General features: G+C 49.1%; 2 protein-coding genes across 2 annotated transcripts in view; one reads left to right on the top strand and one right to left on the bottom strand.

The window, feature by feature from the left end:
• The window catches only part of ZXDC (ZXD family zinc finger C), a 36,479-nt gene extending 35,003 nt beyond the window's left edge, over window positions 1-1,476 (top strand). The window contains exon 10 of the mRNA XM_063108384.1: window positions 616-1,476. Coding sequence (XP_062964454.1) covers window positions 616-702 — 87 coding nt within the window. The 3' untranslated portion in view covers window positions 703-1,476. The remainder of the gene's footprint in view (window positions 1-615) is intronic.
• A 1,087-nt stretch (window positions 1,477-2,563) lies between these two features.
• Window positions 2,564-21,779, bottom strand: part of CFAP100 (cilia and flagella associated protein 100) — a 44,370-nt gene continuing 25,154 nt past the window's right edge. Inside the window, exons 6-17 of the mRNA XM_063107520.1 lie at window positions 21,497-21,564; window positions 21,246-21,409; window positions 20,943-21,023; window positions 20,156-20,337; window positions 19,783-19,824; window positions 19,578-19,704; window positions 16,535-16,586; window positions 16,210-16,361; window positions 5,780-5,915; window positions 4,852-5,057; window positions 3,602-3,695; window positions 2,564-2,677 (exon numbers count right to left, since the gene is read on the bottom strand). Of these exons, the coding sequence (XP_062963590.1) occupies window positions 2,564-2,677; window positions 3,602-3,695; window positions 4,852-5,057; window positions 5,780-5,915; window positions 16,210-16,361; window positions 16,535-16,586; window positions 19,578-19,704; window positions 19,783-19,824; window positions 20,156-20,337; window positions 20,943-21,023; window positions 21,246-21,409; window positions 21,497-21,564 (1,418 nt within the window). The remainder of the gene's footprint in view (window positions 2,678-3,601; window positions 3,696-4,851; window positions 5,058-5,779; window positions 5,916-16,209; window positions 16,362-16,534; window positions 16,587-19,577; window positions 19,705-19,782; window positions 19,825-20,155; window positions 20,338-20,942; window positions 21,024-21,245; window positions 21,410-21,496; window positions 21,565-21,779) is intronic.

Genomic DNA, 21,779 nt, shown 5'->3' on the forward strand with positions numbered 1-21,779 from the left:
AACAAGGTGAAATTTAATACACTCTTGAAATATTTTATATTTAAAAATTCTAGTATTTTCTCCTATGGGAAGTGGCCAGCTTTTAATGTGGGAAAATAGACCCAGAAAAATTCAGTCCTCTGCTTAAGTGGTTAAGCTCAGAATAGGTGGCAAGGGATACTTCCCGCCAGGAGCATGAGTTGAAGATAAGAGTACAGGCTGGCCGCCTGGCTCATCTGGGAGAGCAAGGTGCTGGTAACGCCAGGGTCACCGGTTTGCATACTGTAGCAGCCCGCTGCAAACAAGCAAAACGAGACATGTTATTTAAACTAAGGAAAGGCAGCGGCTTCTTGCAGGCTTCGTCCAGTGGCCTGTCGCAAGAAGCTGCGCAGCTGCTGTCCGTGCCTGGGGTCACCCACTGGGCCCACCCTGCACTCCTCCCACACACCTCCCTCCTCCCTCGCCCCTCCCCCTCCCTCCCCCTCCCTCCCCCCTCCCTCCCTCCTCCCTCTCTCCTCCCTCCCTCCTCCCTCCCTCCCTCCTCCCTCCCCCCTCCCCCCTCCTCCCTCCCTCCTCCCCCTCAGTCCTCCCTCACTCCTTCCTCCTCAGTCCTCACTCCTCTGCTTGGTTTTGCAGGAGGTACTTCCCGCAGCTGGAGGCACTGCTGGGCCTGAGGCTGCACAGTTCCCAGGAAGAAACGTCAACCTTCAGGACCTTCAGTGACAGCACCCCAGGCCACGAGAGGCCTGAGGGCCACGTTCCAGGCTGGCTTTCTTGGACTCAGATGATGTGGTTTGTGGGCCTGAGGAGACTTCACTTGGTTTGTGCTCAGAAGTTTTGCCTAGTTCTTTAGAGACTTGGGCACATTTGTTGAAAATGTTTTCCTTTGTTTTAGTAGGAACCAGTTTGGGTTGTACTCTTTAGAGCTGCTTTTTGGTGAGCAAGGGTCACGGTCAGAAAGGCTCTTGTCCCGTGTGCTGTAAGATCTGAGCTACGCATCACTCGTTGCATTTAAAAAAAAAAAAAAAAAGACTTGTGCAGGAAATAGGGTATAGTACTGGCGCCCTAGTCAAATATGACTTTATCTGTAGTAAAACCAAACGTGGTCTTTCATTGTCAGTGTTTTGTATTTTGCCTGAAAGAGATCTGGAAATTCCATTCTCCTTTTGTGAGAGCTGGTGCAACAGGCCGTTCGCCAGCACCTTGATGGTGTTCGTGGGTACATTGGTTTTGCCACACCATAGGGCAGAGTGGTCCCATTGCCACAGCAAAGCCAGATTCTAATCTGTGCTCTGGCTTTGGAGGGAGATGATGGGGTGAATGGGGCTATCAGTGGCCTGTTAGCAAGTCTTCTTCCTAGACCAAATTTACAGCTCACAGTTTGGGGGCAGTAGAGTTAAAACTTTCAAAATCATTCCCCTAAATTCTGTATTTGGGTATTAATGCTGAATAGTAATTTGACAGCAGTTCATAAAGTGATGTTCTGGATACTATAAATTACGTGTAGGACTGTAATTACGTATGTGTATGTTTTTATTGTTGTGGTTTGAAGGTGTGCACATAACACACCAATCTATATTTTTATGAGTAAGGTCGTCTTGCAGAGCTTGACAACCTTGCACATATTTATTTGTTACTTAACAGACTAGACTGGGCACAGGGTCACTCAGAAATCTTTTTTTTTTTTTTTTTTTTTTTTTTTTTTGCCTAGTCCCTTTTCTCAGATTTGCAGTCACCCAAACTCTGCCCTTTCTGTGTTTCTTTCTTTGAATATTTGGACTTTTGGGAGTGTGTCCTTACTCTGGTCCCACTCTGAGGTGCTGTCTGCCTGGGTATGGCTCCACCCAAAGAAATTCCAGCCCCACTTGTAAATGGTTCCTTCTCGCGGATGACTGTGCTGTGCCACAGACTGAAGGTCGGGGGTGGGATCTTCCCACCTGGCAGGCTCCCCAGCCCCCAGGTTACGGGGCCCTCCTCCTGCTGGGAGGCGCAGCTCTGCCTTCTCCACATGCCCTCAGTGAGTGGCCACCAACAATTGGGACTGGCTTTCGGTTTTCCAGGCACTGAGGCCCCCTGCTGGCCGTGGGCCCAGCTCCCAGTGCAAGTGGATAAAGGTTTTGTGCAGTCGTGCACTGAAGGCCTCACTGTGGCCTAATTCAGGGAGCCCTGTGTGTAGTGTTGTCATCATCATCTCCTCAGCTGGTGGCGATAACCCTTTCACCTGACCAGCTTGCTGCCTCCTCCTCTTTTGTCTCTGTGCTGGGGGTGACTGCACACAACACCCCAGCATGGAGCTGGCTTTTGTCTCTCTCCAAGCAGACGTTTTGGATGGCACACCTTGCCACCGGCATCAGTTCACAGTTGCATGATTAGAGAGAGGGATGCTTACATGTGCTAACAGTGGCTGTTTCCTTAAAGAGGCCTTCAAGACACCAGAGAGACATGAGTTTATTTTGAGGGAGTAAGGGAACACACAGAGGAGACCTTGAGGACTGAGGGTCCACTCAAGATCCAGCCCGTCTCTGCCTCCACTGCTGATGTCTCTTCTAAGCCCTCAGCCAGCCCAGCTGCGGCTCTGTGAAGGTTAAATGAAGAAAAACAGCGCCTCTTCCTTGTCTTTGTCCATCAGCGTGTGCTCAGACTCCTCGCTCGATTTGAGAGCCGGGGGTCGGGAGCGGCACACCAGTTTTCTGCCTCTCTGCAGAAGAAGTGACTTGGTGAGCCTATGCTTTTTGTCCTCATGGCAGAGGTGCGGGCAGAGGGGGTGATGCTGCACCCCCCTGCCCCTGAGCCTGGGGGAGGCCCAGCATGCTCCAGTCAGCTCCTGGTCACTGTGGGCAGCCTGGTAGGCTGAGCCTGGAGTTCCTCTGGAGTGTGACCCTGCCCAGCATTTATCATGCCTGGTCTATGGGAATGGAGGAGGACCTGGAAACATGAACTGGGAAATGCTGGCCTAAACAGAGGGAACTCATTTCCTCCGCTGTGGGGTTATGGAGGAGACCCTGCAGTATTTGCCCTTCCCCAAGTGGGAGTCCTGGAATGTTCAGCAGAAAGCCCACCACCTCATCTGTTGTGGGGCCGGGCTCAGCTCCGGGCCTGCTTGAGGGACTATGCTTCCTGTTGCCAGGGCCAGAAGGCAAGTAACCAGTCCAGCCCATTTGCCATGGGGTGTAGAGGCCTTGGGATAGGAGGAAGGGGGCCCCAGTGACATACGAGTTTAGTTTGGGTATGGTTGGAGTGTAGGTGGGGTGGGGGGACCTGAGGGACTGAGCTGTTTGGGCTAGCTCTCTGAGCTGACTGCCTGTACCTGGTAGGGGAGGGTAGGAAGTTGGGTCAGTCTGGCTAGGAGTGTGTGTAGGAGAGAGAATCCGACATGGGCCTCAGGCTGGCAGCCAGGGGAAGGTATCCTGGGAGTGGAGGACAGCCCTGGGGGGAGGTGGGGGCAGCAGGAGACCCCGCTCTACCCTGGCCTTGCTCTACAGGCAGCCTGTCTCTCTGCAGAGCCTCGGTGATACTGCCTGTAAAGGAGGTATCAGAGGTTCAGGCTGCAGGACCTCAGCTCCTCAGCTGTGCTGTATTGAGACCCCTTCCTAGCAGTGACCTCTAGGGTGACCCTGCTTACCTTCTTCTTGACCTGGGCCTGGGCACGGGCCCGGGCCCGCTGCAGACGCTCTTCCTGCAGTAGCTTTTGCATCATGACCTTCTCTTCCCGAAGTCTGGGTGGCAAGAGATGGCATTAAGTCTGGAAGAGCCTGGGAGGCGCTGCCATATTCTGTTTCTAGCTTCTTTCCACTCAGTCTTCCAAGTCAGGCCAGGGCTTCCTTCTTGAGAAAAGTCCCAACTCCTCTCCAGGTTGGGACCCTCCTACCTCTCCACAGCCAGAGCACCATTGCTTCTGGCCCAGATGGTTTGGGCCCAGAGAATGACAGATGGAGCCTTGGCCCTGGCTTCCTGTGGGTGGTGATCTAGGGTTCATCATAGCACACCCGTAAGAGGCTCATGACCTTGGTCCATGTCCCTGACCTCTGTGTCTGTCATCATTCCCTGTGAGAGCCCAGCACCCAGCTGGGATAGTAGTCCTGTGTCCTTCCTATTTGTACCTCCTGTCATCAGACCTTTGCCCAGTGCCTGCTCCAACTAGGGTGTTGGGGCCCAAAGGAGAGACCCCTCTGCTTGTGGGAGAGACAGATGGACAGCTGCAGGTGGCCATGTCTTAGGGCCCTGTACAGATAAGTGAATGAACCAGCTGGCCCAGAGGCTGGAGAGCCATGGTCCTCATCTCACCTGGGTCCCATCGGGCCTATGGGGAGCTCCCTGGACCTCCCCATGCCAGCTTCCATCTGGTGGTGTGACTGAGCTGGTGCCTGCCTGCCCCACTCCTCAACTCTGAGCTGGAGTCCCCAGAGGCTCCCTGAGCTTCAGCACCCCAACCACCATTCCCCTGCAAACACTGCTCAGCTGTGCCCAGCTCTGGCAGCTGCCCTGGAACTCAGCCTCTGCCCCACCTGTGCAGCTGGAGAGGGGAGATCTAACTAAATCCTACGTTTGTCCTCTTGCTCAAAGTCTTTCATCGATTACCCTTGTCCACAGGATCCAGGCCTCTCTTAGCTCCAGCTCTTCTAGATTGTGTGCCTCCCTCATGAGCCTCCGGACTCCATATCACCAATCACCATCACCTCCAGGGAGCCTTCTCTACCCACCCCGCAACTGAGTGTGCTGGCCTCATCCCCAAGACCCTGGCTTCCACATCTCAGCATGGAGTGCTGGGGGCCTGTCTACCCTGCTTCAGGAGCTCTTTGAAGGTGGGGAGGGGGGCTGTGTCAGACCAGAGCTGAAGCTGGCTGAGGAGAGTGGGGTGGGCCTGGTGTTCACCTCATCCGCCTCTCCTTCTCCTTGGCTGCCCTGGCCTGCTCGACCTTGGCCTGGGGCACATGTTCCAGGTTCTCGATCAGCTCGTCCAGCTGGTGTTCAATGATGGTGAGCATCTGCACAGTGCCCAGGTTGGCGTCCTGCTGGGCACCCACACAGTGCCGGTACACATCCAGCACCTTGTGGTTCAGGCTGTCCAGCAGCTTGTCCTGCGAGGAGGACAGGCCTCCAGTGGGGTGGATGGCAGGCCCGTGCCCAGCTCTCACTCCATGGCCTGCTTAGACTAGTGCCCCCGGCTGTGGCATACTGATCTCCCAGGGCCTGCCCACCGCACAGTGGGTCTCAGGGAACTGCTATGTGGGGTGTGTGAGGAGTAAGTAGCCACAGCAGAAAAGCTCAGCCAGGCCTGGGCTCAATGAGGTCCGGCCCGTGGCCACGTCCTGTGTCCCTGGCCCAATGCCTGGCATGTGGTAGGCACTCAAATGACCTAGGAAGCTGGCCCCAGGTGTGCTGCCAGGATGGAAGTGTGCTGAGCCCTTGGCCAGTCCCTGGTTCCTGCTACCCGGAACATCACTGGCCTCTCCCCTCAGGATTCTCTCACCCAGCCTGGCTTGGGGACATGCCTCTTCCCTACCTCAGGATCACCTTGCTGGATGCAGTGTCTGTTTTTAAGAATCAGACAAATTTGTTGAGTGAAAGAACAATGGAATCAAGGGTGTGTGGGGCAGCTGAGCTGGAATGGGGCATGAATGCACAGGTGGTTTGTCCAGGTGGTGTTCCTGAGGCTGGAGAGGTGGACGGTGGCAGGGGCATGGGCAGCCCCAGAGCCTCTGCCAAACCTTGGCCTCCATCTCCCCAGGGGCTTTTGGACCTCCTCCAGCAGGAGCCTGTAGCCTCACCCTCCCCAGGCCTGTGGTCAGGCCTCCCCTACCTGCTGATCGCCCTTGTACTCCCCGAAGTGGAAGACTCGAGCTTTGAGCTCCAGCTCAGCAGCAGTGTCCTCCTCCTTGGTGATGGACATCATCATCGTGGTGATCCACTGCTTCAGCTGGTTGACCTCCTTGTCCCTGGATGGGGATGGGGCAGGGCACCACTCAGCACAGCCCTGGGCAAGTCACCTCTCAGCCCCACCAGCTGTATAGCATCCCGAGGGCTGAAGGATCACAAGTGCCCAGTGTCTGCATGCCCAGGGTCCAAATGCTGGTGGAATGGAGGGTGTGAGATAAAATCTTTAACAACCAACACTAAAGAAAATAAAAAATTACAGCATTGTTGAGGTATAATTTACCTGCAATAAAACTAACATTCATAAACTTAAAGAGTAGAATTCAGTAGATTCTGGAATAATCATAAAGTTATACAACCATCAAAGAAACCCTGTACCCATCCCATTAGCAGTTACTCCATTGTCCTCTCTCTCCCTTGGCCTTAAGCAGCTCCTAATCTACTTTGTCTCTATCCTGGATATTTCATAAAAATGGAATCGTACAACGTGGTCTTTTGTGACTGGCTGCTTTCACGTTGCAGCTTGTGTCAGAACTTTATTCCCTTTTAAGGCTGAGTAATATTAGTTGTGTGGACAGAATTCACTGTTGATCCATTTGTCTGCTGATGGACATTTGGGTTATTTCTACCTTTTGGCTCTTGGGAATAGTGCTGCTATGAACATTCGTGTACAGGTTTTCATGGGGACATGTTTCCAGTTCTCTTGGGTATACATTTAGGAGTAGAATCACAACATTCACCTTTTAAATGAATAAAAGGTTTTAAATAATCTTTGTAATCATTATCGTACAGACACCAACCATTACATGTCGGGGTTTTCTGAGTGGGAATCCTGGCTCTTACGCTGGCATGAGTTCAACCAGTGCTGGCAGCTTCATGCAAGTCCTTGAAATGTAGGTGTGGACAGCCATTTTGGGATGCCACTGCTCTCCTGCCGTTTATGGACAGAACCTGCTGACAGCTTCTCTATCTTACATAAAGTGCCACAACTGCAACTCCTTTGCCAATGAGGGGTCTCATGGCTCACAGGGATGAGGCCACAGGGATGCAGTCCACAGCCCTCAGAAGCCCCACAGGCTTCACTCCACTCACTGTGGGGCCAAGGGTGGCGCCCAGAAGACCATGAGTGTGAGGTCTTCTGGGCTGGTCTGGCCAGCTCACCTGGGCTGATGCTCAGAGATGGATGACCAGAGCACCTGGCCACAAACAGCTCAAATGTCCCCATTGCACCTCAGGGTGCTGGCTGGGGCATGTGCAGTTCACCTGGGAAAACAATGGTGAGCATTTCCTGGGCATCAGCCCTTCCTTCCCTCTGTGGCTGAGCACTCAGCTGCAGGAGGCAGTGCATTTGGGGTTAGTAGTACTTCTCACAAAGGATATATGACTGCATTCTGCTTTCTGCCTTTTATAATAGGGATTTTTAGCTCCTTTATATTCATTGCCTTAACTGGTAAGTTTGATCCTACAGCTGGGACCATGTTTCTATCTTTGCTTTCTCATCTTCTGTTATATGGACTAGGTTTTCTTTGCCCTCTCTATTTCTTCTCATTATTTGGGGAAAAGATTTTGTTTTACTAGGTACTTTTAAATTAAAAATTCTTGGGTCAAAATGTTTTCCCTCAAAGTAGATTCTACAACCAATTTTCAAGAGATGGAGTCCTGAGAAACATGCTGCTCAGAGTTGATCCTCAGGCTAGCTTGAGCAAACCTGCAAATTTGTCAAAATGAAGAGTCTCAGGCCACAACCCAGGCCTACTGAATCAGAAACTTCATTTTAAGATGCCTAGGGGATTCAAGTGCATGTAAGTGAGAGAGGCACTTTGCTACAGGAAAAATGACCTGGTTTCCTAAACAAATGGACTACAAAGAGAAAACAAGACAGAGTAGGAATCTACAGATTGAAAAGGATTTAAAAACCACAGAATGACAGCAGCAAGATGGTGGAATCCATCTTCCTTGGCTTTTTTCCCCCCAGAGAAACACCAATTTGACAACTATTCACAGATGAAAATGCCTTTATAAGAGCTCCAGAATCCAAGAGAGAGGTTACAGCACTTAGTGGAGCACAAAAACTGAGAAAAGCCACATTAAAGAGGGTAAGAAGAACAGCTTAACTTGGCATATGTCACCCCTCCCCCAGGGCATTGCAGTGCTGACAGAGATCCTGCTGGCCTGCAGTTTCTCCTTTGGGGGGGAAGGAGAAAGCAAGGTAGAACCCCAGGTTCCCAAGCATTTTGGGTTGCTGCCTGAGAGGCCCACTTCTCTCTCACCTTGGCCAGAGCACTGGGGGAACTGGCATGGCCGGGTCACGTGGGGGCAGATAGGAACAAGTAATAGGGGCAGGGGCTCACAGCAATGTGCAGATTTTGGTGGCAGACCCCACTCACCTGTAGACCCCCATGGCAGGCCCCACCCACCTGTGGACATTGGCAGCAGGCCCTGCCTGCAAACCCCAGCAGCCAACTATCCAGAATCTCTGGCTGAGCTAACTGGTGAAAGGTCTTTCCCTGATGAAGCCAGTCTGTAAAGACTGGAAGAGGTGACTTCTTAAAATGCACAGACACCAACACAAGGTCACAAGGATCATGAAGAATTAGGGAAACATAACACCACAAGACAAACCTAATACAACTCCAGTAACCAACCCTAAATAAATGGAGATCTATGAACTGCCTGACAAAGACTTCAAAATAATTGTCTTATAGAACCTCAGTGAACTACAATAGAACATAGACAACTGAACAAAATGAGGGGAACAATACAGGAACAAAGTGAGAGGCTTAATAAAGAAATATAAACCAGGCTGGCTAGTTAGCTCAATTTGTTAGAGCACAGCCATATAAAACCAAGGTCATGGGTCCATATCCCTGTACTGGCCAGCTGCAAAAGAAAAAAAAAAGAAAAATTTAATAGAGAGCTTTAACAGCAGATTAGGTCAAGCAGAAGAAAGAATCAGTACACTCAAAGACAGGCCATATGAAATTAGCCAGCTACAGGAGCAAAAGGGGGAAAAAATGAAAGAAGAACACTTTTGGGACTTAAAGGAGAACATTAGATGAAACAATGTATGTATTGTGGGAGTTCAAGAAGGAAGAGAGAGAAAAGGTGGAAAGCTTGTTTAAAGAAGTAATGGCTAAAACTTCTCAAGTCTGGAGAGAGAAATGGACATCCAGATTCAAGAAGACTAAAGGTCCCCAAATAGGTGTAACCTAAAGAGGTCTACACTGGGACACATTATAATTAAATTATCAAAAGTCAAAGAGAAGTTTGAAAGCAGCAAGAGAAAAGCAACTCATTACATACAAGGGAACCCCCATGAGATAATCAGTGGATTTATCAACAGAAGCCTTGCAGGCCAGGAGAAAGTGGGATAATATATTCAAAGTAATGAAAGAAAAAGGAAAAAAAAAAAATGCCAGCCAATACTATACAAAACAAAACTGTCCTTTAGAAATGAAGAGATACTTTCCCAGATACACAGAACCTGGAGTTCATCACCTGCCTTAAAAAAAAAAAAGCTAAAGGGAGTTTTACAAGTAGAAACAAAACGTTCCTAAATAGCAACATGAAAGCATATGAAAGTATAAATCGCACTGCTAAAGGTAAAGATAAACATATAGACAAACATGGAATATAATACTGTAATGGTGGCACATAAATCACTTTTAACCCAAGTATAAAAGTTAAAAGACAAAAGTATTAAGAATAACTATAATTACAAAAGGTTAATGAATATACAATATAAAAAGTAATATCTGACAGCACAAAGTGGGGAGAGGGGAGTAAGTGTAGAGATTTTGTATGTGATTGAAATTGTTATCAGCTTGAAATAGACTTATAACTGAAAGATGTTTAATCCAAGCCTCATGGTAACTACAACAATAACAAAAACCTAGAGTAGATACATAGAAGATAAAGAGAAAAGAATCAAGGTATATCACTGCAAGAAATCATCAAACCAAAAAGGAAGCAAGAGTGGAGAATAGGAACAAGAGAACTACAGAACACACAGAAAACAATCAACAGAAAATGGCACTAGTAAGTCCTTAATTATCAATAATTACTTTAAATGTAAATGAACTAGACTTATGACACTGTATGTCGAAAGACATAGAGTGGCTGAATGGATTATTAAATAGACTCAACTATATGCAGTCTACAAGAGGCTCACTTAGGCTTAAGGATACATGTAGACTGAAAAGAAGGGTCGGAAAAAGATATTCCATGCGATGGTAACCAAAAGAGCAGGAATGACTATACTTATATCAAACAAAATAGGCTTTAAGTCAAAAACTGGTATTAGAGAAAAAAAATTCAAATAAAATCAGGAATTAAAGAAGAAACATTACAGCCCTTAGGTGCCTAAAGTCAATGTACAATGGCAGCTGACAAAGTCAGCCTTAAAAAGTCCTAGATCTGTCACATATTATTTTATCAATGTGTAATTTACATATCATAAAGTATACCCATTTTATGTATAGTTTGAGGATTGAGAAATCTATACACCTAGGTAAGCAACAACACAAGATGTGGAACATTTTCATCACCCCAAAAGCTTCCTTGTGCCCCTTTTAGTTGATTCCTCCCTTCCCCAGCCACAGGCACACAGTGAGCTGATGTCTTACTGTGGCTTTGTTTGCTTGTATGGTGGGCAGACCTCTAAGATGGCTCCCAGTACCACTTGCCCCCTTCTGTTCACACCCTTGAGTGTGGGCTGAACTGGTCCCTTTATTCTATCCAGTGGAGTATAGGATGGGATGTCACTTCTGCGATTCAGTTACAAAAGGTTGCAACTTCCCTCTTTCAGGCAATTGGCTTTTGTCTTGCACGCTTCGGAGGAGCAAGCTGCCTGTCAGGAGCCTACGTAGCAAGGAACCAAAGAGGGCGGTGGCCAACAGCCAGTGAGAAACTGGCTCCTGACAACCACACAAGCAAGCATGGAGGTGGACCCTTCCCCATGGAGCCTTTGGGTGACTGCAGCCCCACTGTGCCTGGATGGCAATCGGTGAGAGGCCCCGCAGCAAAGGGCAAAGCTAAGCAGTGCCCAAGTCCTGACTTACAGGAATCATGAAATGGTAAGTGTGTATTTTAGGGTAGTTTGTTATTCAGCAACAGACAAGTAGTACAGCTGGTTCTGGAACTTCATATTAATAATATAGTAGGTATTCTTTGGTGTCTGGATTCTTTCTCTTAGCATCATGTCTGTGTGGTTCATCCATATTGTTGCCTGTATTACTAGTTTGTTCCTTTTCATTGCTGATTAGTACCATGGTGTGTTGCAGCCCCTCCAAAAATGTCCACATCCCAATCCCTGGGACCTGTTAATATGCTATACTATTTGGCAAGGAGGATCAGAGTTGCAGATGAAATTATGGTTGCCAATCAGCTTACCTTGAGACCAGGCAATGACCCTGGGTTATACCCAGGCAGGCTCCTGTAATCACAAGTGTCCTTACAAATGGAAGAGGGAGGCAGGAGGGCCAAGAGTGATGCAGAGTGAGAAAGACTTGACTGGCTGCTGCTGGTGTGAAGACGGAAGGAAACCAAGGAATGTGGGAGGCTCTAGAAGCTGGAAAATGCAAGAAACGCATTCTCCCTTAGAGGCTCCAGAAAGGAATGCAGCCCTGACAACACCCAGATGTCAGCCTACTGAGACCTATTTTAGAATTCTAGCCTCCAGAACTGTAAGAGAATAAATGTGAATTGTTTTAAGCCACTCAGTTCATGGTAATTTGTTACAGCAGCAGTCAAAATCTAATGCGTGTGGCATGGATAGACCGCATTTTGTTTATCCATTCACCTGCTGACCGACATGTAAGTTGTTTCTAGTTCTTGACTGTTAGAAATAACTTTGGTGTGAACATTCCTGTGATTTTTTTTGTACACTGTCTCTAATACAGCCACTCTTTCTTCTAGTGGTGAAACAGACTGCTCATTTGCTGTTGTAATATATTTTTTATATAGACTTCATTTTTTAGAGCAGTTTTAGAGTCACAGCAAGATTGAGCAGAAGGTATAGAGTCCCCTACACCCCCTGCCCCCACACTTGCACAGCCTCCCCAACTATCAGCCTCCCCCACAAAAGTGAGAGTGTGCATTTGTTACAATCAATGAGCCTATGTTGACACATCATTGTCACCCAGAGTCCACAGTTTACATGAGGTGGTTCACTCTTGGTGTTGTACATTCTATGGGTTTGGAAGAATGTATAGTGACATGTATCCACCAATACAGTATCATACAGAGTAGTTTCACTGCCCTAAAAATCCCCTGTGCTCTGCCTATTCATCCCTCTCTCCCCCCAACTCTTGGCAACCATTGGTCCTTTTACTGTCCCCATAGTTTTGGCTTTTCCAGGTGTCATATAGTTAGAATCATACAGTATGTAACATCTTCAGATTGGCTTCTTTCACTTAGTATTATGTACTTAATATTCCTTCATGTCTTTTATGGCTTGATAGCTCATATCCTTCTAGCACTGAATAATATTCCATTGTATGGATGTATCACAGTATTCACCTGCAGAAGGACATCTTGGTTTCTTTCAAATTTTGGTAATTATGATCAAAGCTGCTATAATTATCTGTGTGCAGGTTTTTGTATGGACGTAGGTTTTCAACTCATTTGGGTAAATTCCAAGGAGCATGATTGCTGGGTCATATAATAAGACAATGTTTTAGTTTTGTAAGAAACTGCCAAATAGTCCTCCGAAGTGACTACCACTTTGCATTCCCACCAGCAATGAATGTGAGTTACTGTTGCTCCAAATCCAAATCATCAGCATTTGCTGGTGTCAATGTTTTGGATTTTGGCCATTCTAATAGATGCATAGTGGTATGTTATTGTTTTAATTTGCAATTTTCTGATATATGATGTTGAAATGCTTTCATATGCTTATTTGGCATATCTATATATCTTCTGTGGTGAGGTGTCTGTTAAGGTCTTTGGCCCATTTTTTAATTAGGTTGTTTGTTTTCTTATTGTTAAGTTTTAAGAGTTCTTTGTGTATTTTGGATTAACAATCCCTTATCAGATATGTCTTTTGCAAATATTTTCTCCCAGTCTGTGGCTTGTCTTTTCATTCTCTTGACATTGTCTTTTGCAGAGCAGAAATTTTTAATTTTAGAGAAGTCCAGCTTATCAATTATTTTTTTCATGGATCATGCCTTTGGTGTTGTACCGAAAAAGTAATTACCACACCAAAGGTCATCTAGATTTTTCTCCTGTGTAATCTTCTAGGAGTTTTATAGTTTTGCATTTAATGTGTAGGCCTGAAATCCATTTTGAGGTAATTTTTGTGATTGGTGTAAGGTCCATGTCTAGATTCAGTTTTTGGCATGTGGATGTCCAGTTGTTCCAGCACCATTGGCTGAAAAGTCTATCTTTTCTCCATGGTATTGCCTTTGTTCCTTTGCCAAAGATAGTTGACTGTACCTGTGTGGGTCTATTACTGGTCTCTCTATTCTTTTCCATTGATCTGTTTGACTATTCTTTCACCAATTCCACACCGTCTTTGTTACTAGAGATTTGAAGTTTACTAAGTCTTGAAGTGGGATAGCATCAGTCCTCCAACATTTTTTTTGTTCTTCTTCACTGGTGTGTTGGCTATTCTGGGTCTTTTGCTTCTCCATATAAACTTTAGAATCATTTGTCAATACCCACAAAATAAATTGCTTGGATTTTGATTGATATCTTCACAATATTGAGTCTTCCTATCCATAAACGTGGAATATCTCTCCACTTATTTAGCTCTTCTTTTATTTCATTAAAATTTTATAGTTTTCCTAATATATATCTTGTACATATCTTGTTAGATTTATACCTAAGTACTTCATTTTTGGGGTGCTAATGTAAATGGTATTGTGTGTTTAATTTCAAATTCCACTTGTTCATTGCTGGTATATAGGAAGATGATTGACTTTGTATATTAATTTTGTATTCTTCAGTCTTGCTATAATCACTTCTTAGTTCTAGGAGTTTTTTGTTGATTGTTTCAAATTATCTACATAGACAATCATGTCACCTGTGAACAAAGCTAGTTTTATTTCTTGCTTCCTGATCTGTATGCATTTTATTTCCTTTTCTTGCCTTATTGCATTAGCTAGGACTTCCAGTATAATGCTGAAAAGGAGTGGCAAGAGGGGACATCCATGCTGTGTTCCTGATCTCCATGGGAAAGCTTCTAGTTTTTTACCATTAAGTATGATGTTAGCTGTCGCTTTTTCTGTAGATGTTCTTTACCAAGTTGAGGAAATTCTCTTTTTTCCTAGCTTGCTGAGAGTTTTATGATGAGTGGGTGTTGAATTTTGTTCAATGCTTTTTATTGATATAAATCATATGATTTTTTTTCTTTAGCCTGTTGACATAACTGATTACATTAACTAATTTTCTAATGTTGAACCAGCCTTGAATACCTGGGATAAATTCCACTTGATTGTAGTGTATAATTCTTTTTATATATTGTTAGATTTAATTTTGCTAACATTTTGTTGAGGATTTTTGCATTTATGTTGATGAGAGATGTTGGTCTGTATTTTTCCTTTCCTGTAATGTCTGGTTTTGGTATTAGGGTCATGTTGGCCTCATAAAATGAGTTAGAAAGTATTCCCTCTGCTTCTAGCTTCTGAAAGAGATTGTAAAGAATTGATATAACCTCCTCCTTAAATGTTTTATAGAATTCACCAATAAACCCATCCAGGCTGGTGCTTTCTGTTTTGGAAGGTTATTATTGATTCAGTTTTTAAATAGATGTAGGCCTATTCAGATTTTCTATTGGTTTTATATTTTTTAAAACTGCATTTTGATTTTTGCTGAGAAAAAGGGGTTGAGTTCATGGGAGTTAAATGCACAAGGGCTGTGACTCTCCTGGAAACTGTTGTGCTCATGGGGATGGCTTCGCTATCAGAGTGGCTTGGTTGGCTGAAGACAAGATGCTGGATGTCACCTCCAGCATTCTGCTCTAAGGTAGGGGTGTGTGTTCATGCATGTGTTGGGGAAGGGGCCTGTCCTCACATCAGGTTCTCTGGAAATCTAGGAGGCTTCCTACCTCTCCCAAGCTCATCTCTCTATGTATCTGTGCCACCTCCTAGCTTTCCAGGGAACACAGTCTTGCCTGAGAACTGGTGGTTTCACATCATTCTGGAGACTCCCAGCCATGCTGGCTGATGGAACGTAACACGACTGTCCATGGGACGCTGCAGCTTCGGCTGGCTCCCACCTCTGAGCCTCTGCAGTTACTATTCCCTCTGTCTGGAGCCCTCCCCCAGATCTCCCTGTGGCTGGCTTTCTACCCATCCCTCAGGAAGTTCCTGGATCACATGGTGCTTCCTCCTGGAAGCCTTCCCTGGCCCCTCCCATCTGATGTCGCCCTTTCTCAGTTCCTGCACTTTATTTTCCTTCTAGCTTATGTCAATATCTACAAGTGAAATCTGCAGGCCTGTTTGTTGTGTCTGCTGCTGTTGAAAGTCAGCTCCATGAGCACAGGGCTCAGACCATGCCTGACCCAGAATGGAGGCTCAGTGTTTGGGGAGGGAGCAATGACCTCCTGCCCTGCCCAGCCCAGTCCTCCTGCAGAGGGGGACTGAATGTGGCTGGTGGCCACACCCAGCAAGAGGGACCATAACAGCCTCAGCTGGGCTCCAGGTGAGAGCTGGGCAGCCACCCACCTTCACCTGCTGCCCCTCTGGCTGGACCCTGGGGGCCTTGGCCATCTTGCCATCCTGAACAAGCCCAGACACCTCCCTCCTCCAGCCCTTTCTGACTCCTGCTGCACTGTTCCAGTCCTCTCCCTGGAGACCCCAGCCTGTGGGTAGCACTGACCCTGGCACGTCCTCCTGCCCCTACAGTGCTGCTAAGCAAGGGAGGCGGCTGTGCTTCACAGCAGCCTTGATCTTAGTTCTGGCCCCCCTTAGCTCTGTGTGGTGAACATCTGGCACTTCCTCAGTGGCCTATGAAATGTTATGAAGATGCAGGTTTCAGCCTCTTCCAACCTCTGCCAAGGAACCTGGAGGTCAGGGTCACTGTGGATCCCCAACCTACCCCTGCAGGACCTCCAGGCCTCCAAGGAGCCTGGCCTCACAGACACACCTGGCTGGGAGGTCCGTGGAGACTCCTAGCTCTTGCCACAGGCTGCTCCAGGGTGGAGATGGGACAGCCTCTGGCTCCTCAGCCCTACCCCACCGGATCTCCCCTGCCCACAGGGGCCTGCAAAGGGAGGTTCAAATGGTGCTTTCTAGAAAACCAGGGCCAGGGCCATGGTCAAGGTGGGAGTTCGCACAGCCCAAGTCCCAGTGCTGTGGGGGTCCCAGGATGACAGCCAGTGAGGGGGCCTGCCCCCCCCACCAGCGTGGGACCTACATGCGGATCTGGGTGTTTTTCAGGCTGAGGTTCAGCTCTTCCAAGGTCTCCTCCATCTCCTGCGTGTTCTGGATCAGTGACAGGTTCTGCTCCTCCAGCTGCGTGAAGACTTCCAGGAGCTGCTGGGGCTCGGTGAAGTACAGCTGTAGCTCCTACAGCCCAATGGGACGGGACGGCGGGGTGTGGGCAGGGGCAGTCAAGAGGCTGGACAGAGGAGGGGTGAGGGGAGAGCAAGGAGGGGGGCAGGGAGGGCCAGGTGGACCCGGTAGCGGAGCCAGCTGGAGGGGGCGGCTCCGGCAGCCCAGCCCACTGCCCAGTCACTGACCTCCTCATCACTGTCAGGGTCTTCTTGTGCAGGCAGGAGAGCAGAGCTGGACCTGCGAAGAGACAGCGCATCAGGGCTCCCAGGGCCAGCCTGGGCAGGATGAGAGCAGAGGTTGCAGGCATCTCTCCAATCCCTCCTCTCCCGTGCCCATTCCACATGCTGCCTTGAAGGTGGCAACAGGGTCCTCATGGTCCACCCAGCTGTCACAAAGCAGGGGATAGTTTCAAAATTCAGTCAGCTCACCTCCAGTTAGAATAAAACTGGCCTTCTCTCTGGCCTGTGGGGGCGTGGCTCTCACCTCCTGCAGGCCACCCCGGGGTGTTCAGCTGCTGCCCTGCGCGCTCCTTCCGTGCTCTCTAGGTGCTGACCCTAGTCACGGCCTTCACACCTGCTGCTCCCACGCCAGGGCTGCCCCGCCCCACTGACTCCATAGCCCAGCTCACCGCTGCCATAGGGCATTCAGACCTTCTCTAAGTGACCCTGAGCAGCACCTGACAGGGGCAGGGCCTGTCCTGGGCCTGCCCAGAGGGGTGCCGAAAAGGCTGCATGAGCTTTGAGCACTCAGTGTGGGGTCCTGGAAGACCCCACCTCCACTGACTTCCAAACCCACTTTCATTGGCTCCCAGCAGGCCTCCAACCCAGGGGTGGGTGGGGCTGACCCACCATCAGGCATCCCAGGAACCTAGGCTGGGGCCTTGGAGACACCAGGCCCTGACCCCCATGAAGTGGAGAGGCACAGGTGCAAGGCCCTGTGGGAGACCTGACAGGGCACCCAGGAGGGGCTGTGACCATGACAACATCACTCACCAGGCTGGGGCCTCACACTGCACACTTGTGGGTCCACATTTCACAAGTGACGAATGAGAGCCAGCCACCTGCCCAATGTCACCTGCAAGGCACTGCTGGCCCATAAATGCCTTTCTGAGACTCCACCCTCCAGATGGATGCAGCTTGGGCAGAGGCCCCTGGCCTGGTGATTGAGGGGTGGGCTGGACTTCAAGCCCCATTTGCCCTCTCTGCTGAGTGACCTGTGTGGCTTACAACCTGCGCAGCTGTACTCAGCAGCCCTGGTCACCTGGCTTATAGATGGAGGGGCCAGGATTCAAATCCAGGACAGCGTTGAGTCCAGACCTCTGCTCTCAGTGATTCTGCCAACGCAGGGCCCACGCAACGGTGGGAGCTCCAAGGCTGAGGGGCAGCGCTGCACTGATGGTGGCCAGTCTTCTTGGCAAGGTAAGGCCATGATGTGTAAAGAGGAAAGCGAGCTTGGAAATTAGAATGTTTGGGTCCTCTTCCAGCTCAAGAAGCATCAGGTTGGAACATGGAAAGGTCAGGAACAATTGTGAAATTAAGTTTGGCCTAAAAGTTCTTTAGACATGGTGAACTGAAACTAACTGGACGTGCAAGCAGACTGTAACTTACTCTTGTAACAAGTAGCTGAGTCTCAGCCACTCACAGGCAGCCAGCTGTTCAAACTGTGTTCAAGTAAGACAAATGCCCAGCTGTCACCAGTCCAGCTGTTTCTGTCCCTCACTTCTGTTTTCTGTATCTCACTTTCTCTTTTCTTTCTATTAATCTTAGCTGACCATGCTACTCTGAGCTTAGTCTGGTTCTGGCAGCTGTCTGATTCACTAATGGTTCTTTGCTCAATTAAACTCTGTTAAATTTGTCTAAAGTTTTTATTTTAACATGCCCATAGGGGTGTGGAGCTCAGGAACAGGTGGGGGACAGAGCCACAGGAACGGTCCAGGCAGTTGAAGAGAAGGGCTGACAGAGGGTGGAACATGAAAGGGGTAAGGTGCCAGCAGGTGGGGGGAGGATGCGGGAGAGACCCTCCCCCACCACCCCCAGCCCTTAACAAGCTGGGAAACCATACAGATTCCAGGAGAAAACCTAGGAGAATATTTTAGTGCCTTTGGGGTTGGCAACAATTTCTTTTTTAAATTTTTAAGTTTTTAATTGATACACAATAATTATACATATTTTGGGGTACAAAGTAATGTTTTGATACATGTATACAATGTGTGATGTTCAAACTAGGCTGATTAGCATATTCATCACCACAAACATTTGTCATTCCTTTGTGATGAAACATTTGAACTCCTCTCTTCTAGCCATTTGAAAACATACAATAAATTATTGTTAATTATCGATACTTAGCACTACTGTTGAATACTAGAACCTATTTTTCCGACCTAGATATAATTCTGTGTCCATTAATCAACCTCTCAACAATTTCTTCAGCAGAGCACAAACTGCACCAATCACGAAGGAAGAGGTTGGTAAACTGGACCTCATTAAAGTGAAGAGTCCCTGTTCCTCAAAAGACAATTATTAAAAGAGCAACAAGAAGATGTCTGTACTACACTCATCACAGAAGGCTGCACCCAGAATACACAGAACTAGCAGAGAACCATAAGAAACAGGCCAACAAAAATGTATGGAAATTGGATACTTCACAGGGTGGATATCTGAATGGCTAACAAATATGGAATGTGCTCATATTATCTGGAAAATGTCATTAAAACCATACGAGACACCACTCCACCCTATAGTAATCCTGTCTTGCATTTCCTGTGTTCTGACGTTAGTCCATTCCTACAGATAGCAAAGGAGTCAGCCTGGAGCACACCTTTCAAATGCAAACCAACCTATCTAGTGTCCACACCCAACCACCTCCTCTGTGGGCCTCTCACACTGTGGACCAATGTCTTCCTGCTCCAGTCACCCCAGAGTCCAGGAACAGACAACAGGGACAGCCCTGTACCCCAGGGCCCTGAAATTATGAATCAGTTCTAAGCGTGCTTATCCCACCTCCTGTGTCCCACCACTGGAAACCACACTAAAGGCTCTTGTCCACAGTTCTCCTCGACCTGCGCTCACCCATGTGGCCTATGTGGCTGCTGTGATCTTCTCTTGGGAGCTGTGACACATGTCCTTTCAGTGGCAGTCGTCTCTGTTCTCTTGGCCTTACTATTCCTGGGTGCCACCAGGGAGCACTTCCCACCAGGCCAAGCCCCTCCGGCCGCCCAGGCCCACTCACTGCTGAGATTCCAGAATGCTGGGCTGGCTGCCCTGGCTGCTGTGGTGGGAGATGCTCATGCTGGACAGGATGTGCCCCACCCGGAGCGCCTGCAGAAGCTTCGCGGGCTTCTTTGTGCCCTGGTCCTCTGGAGGAAGCAGATGAACAGTATCCGAGTGCCTGGTCTGGGGTGCGGGGCCCCCTCCAATCTGGGGCAGGCAGATACCTCTGGCCCATGGGGAGCCCATCTTGCCCTTGATCGCTGGTCCTGCAGGAAGCAAAGGATGAGTACCAGAAGGCCTCTGCTGGAACCAAGCTTCGGGCGATGCTACTCACCTCCTCAGCCTCAGCAAGAGGGAGGTGCTTGGGAGGAAAGCCCCTGGGTTTGAGCTGAGAGCTGGCCCCCTACCCCAAGGCTGAGCCATGTGGGTGGCTAACGGGCGTCTACTGCCCTGTGCAGAGCCCAGCTGGGCCGTGAAAGGTATGGAAGGGGCCAGCCTGTGGCCCGAGGCCTGCAGGGCCCCTGACAGCTCGACATGGGATCTCAGAAGGCCACTGGCAAAGCCTGCCCTTGGGACCCGCATCCCCTTTTCTGCTACCTTTGTCCCCTGACATGGAGGAAATACTGCTTTCTTTGGGGGCCCTGGAAACCTCCTTGGCCTTTCTAAGAGCCAAGCGCTTCTTCTCTTGTTCTTCAAACCACTCCTTGGGTGACAGCTTGTACAGGAAATCCTTGTAGATCTTGTAATGCTGCAGTGTGTCTTCAAATTTGGAGATATCACTAGGCCCAGGAAGGAGAAGGTGGAGTCAGGCTCCACCCATGACAAGGCCCCCAGCTGGCCCCTCCCTCCACCCTGGCCAAGCCTGGGTGGGCTCTTCGTTCTTCTGGAGAACAGGCACAGGAATGCCGTGTGCCGGGTTCAAGTGCCCATCCTGCTGGGACCAGAGTTACAGCCTGCAACTTGCAGGTTCCTCTTTACCCTGGACACTCTGTCCACCCCTGTCTCAGGCTGGAGCCCAGGGAGCCTTTGAGCCACACCAGCTCTGCCTCTCGGTGACGTGACCTCTGAGCAAGTCACTGACTCCCTCTTGGCCTCAGTATCCCCCCTTCTGTAAAATGGGCAACAGCCTCTGAGGGACCTTTGAGCCCCTTTAAGTGCCTGGGAGATAAAGCAATGAGGTTTTCATGGTGCTAGGCTCCCTGTGGCTACCTGCAAAGTGATAGAGACAAAGGGATGTGGCCACATGCCCTCTGGCCTCATCTTTTTTTTTTTTTTTTTTTTTCTTTTTTTGGCAGCTGGCTGCTACAGGGATCCGAACTCTTGACCTTGGAGTTATAACACCAAATTCTAACCAACTGAACTAACCAGCCAGCCCTGACCTCACCTTTTGATATTCATGATCTGGACAGTGAGGTCCCGGATCTCAATAATCTTCTCCATCCTGGCTTTGGTCTCCTTCTCAGCCCTGGTGGGGAGGGGGCGGGGGCCAATCAGAGACTGTCAAAGAGGAGAATGCCCACTGCACTCTGGCCAGGGGCTGGGTGAGGCTCCGACTACCTCGGGGGGCAGGTCCCTAGTCCCCCCTCCCCACCTCCTCCGGGGGAGCTGTGGGAGCTGGGTGGGACCTGGCCAAGGTGTGGGCAGGAGGGTCGGTGTGCACTGGGGACACTGGGGCCTGCAGCCTCACGCTGTCATGGCCTGCATGGAGCTGTGGTCATTCTCCCTGAGGAACTTGTCAAACAAGGCGGAGTCCCTCTCCAGGGACTTCTCAGCTCGCTCCAGCCTGGCCTCCTCCTTGGTGGCCAGCACCTCCAGCCGATGGACCTCACTCCGCTTCATCTCCAGGGCATACTGAGGGCAGCAGACTGGTAGTTACGGTGCCTGGCCCAGGCCAGATCCCCAGCGGGCACCCCTCACGTGGGGTGTGGCTGTGCCTACCTGGATGAGGAACATCTGTCGCTTCTGCTCGATGTAGCTGCTCATGCTGTCTGGCTCCACCTTCTTTTCTGCAGCGGGAGGAGGGAGGCAAGTGGGGCAAGAGACCGAGGCCCCTGGCCGAGCACAGGTACTTGAGCCTGCAGAGGAGCCTGTGCTCTGCTGCATGCGACTCCCAGGTTATCACAAGGACACTGTGGGCAGTGCTCCCACCTGTCTCCAGCAAAAGGAGAGGAGGCCTCCCCGATGCATTACATCCTCCAGGCTGGAGTCAGGCTGGGTGGGA

This window comes from Cynocephalus volans, chromosome 9 (genome assembly GCF_027409185.1).
Source record: "Cynocephalus volans isolate mCynVol1 chromosome 9, mCynVol1.pri, whole genome shotgun sequence".
Taxonomy (NCBI): domain Eukaryota; kingdom Metazoa; phylum Chordata; class Mammalia; order Dermoptera; family Cynocephalidae; genus Cynocephalus; species Cynocephalus volans.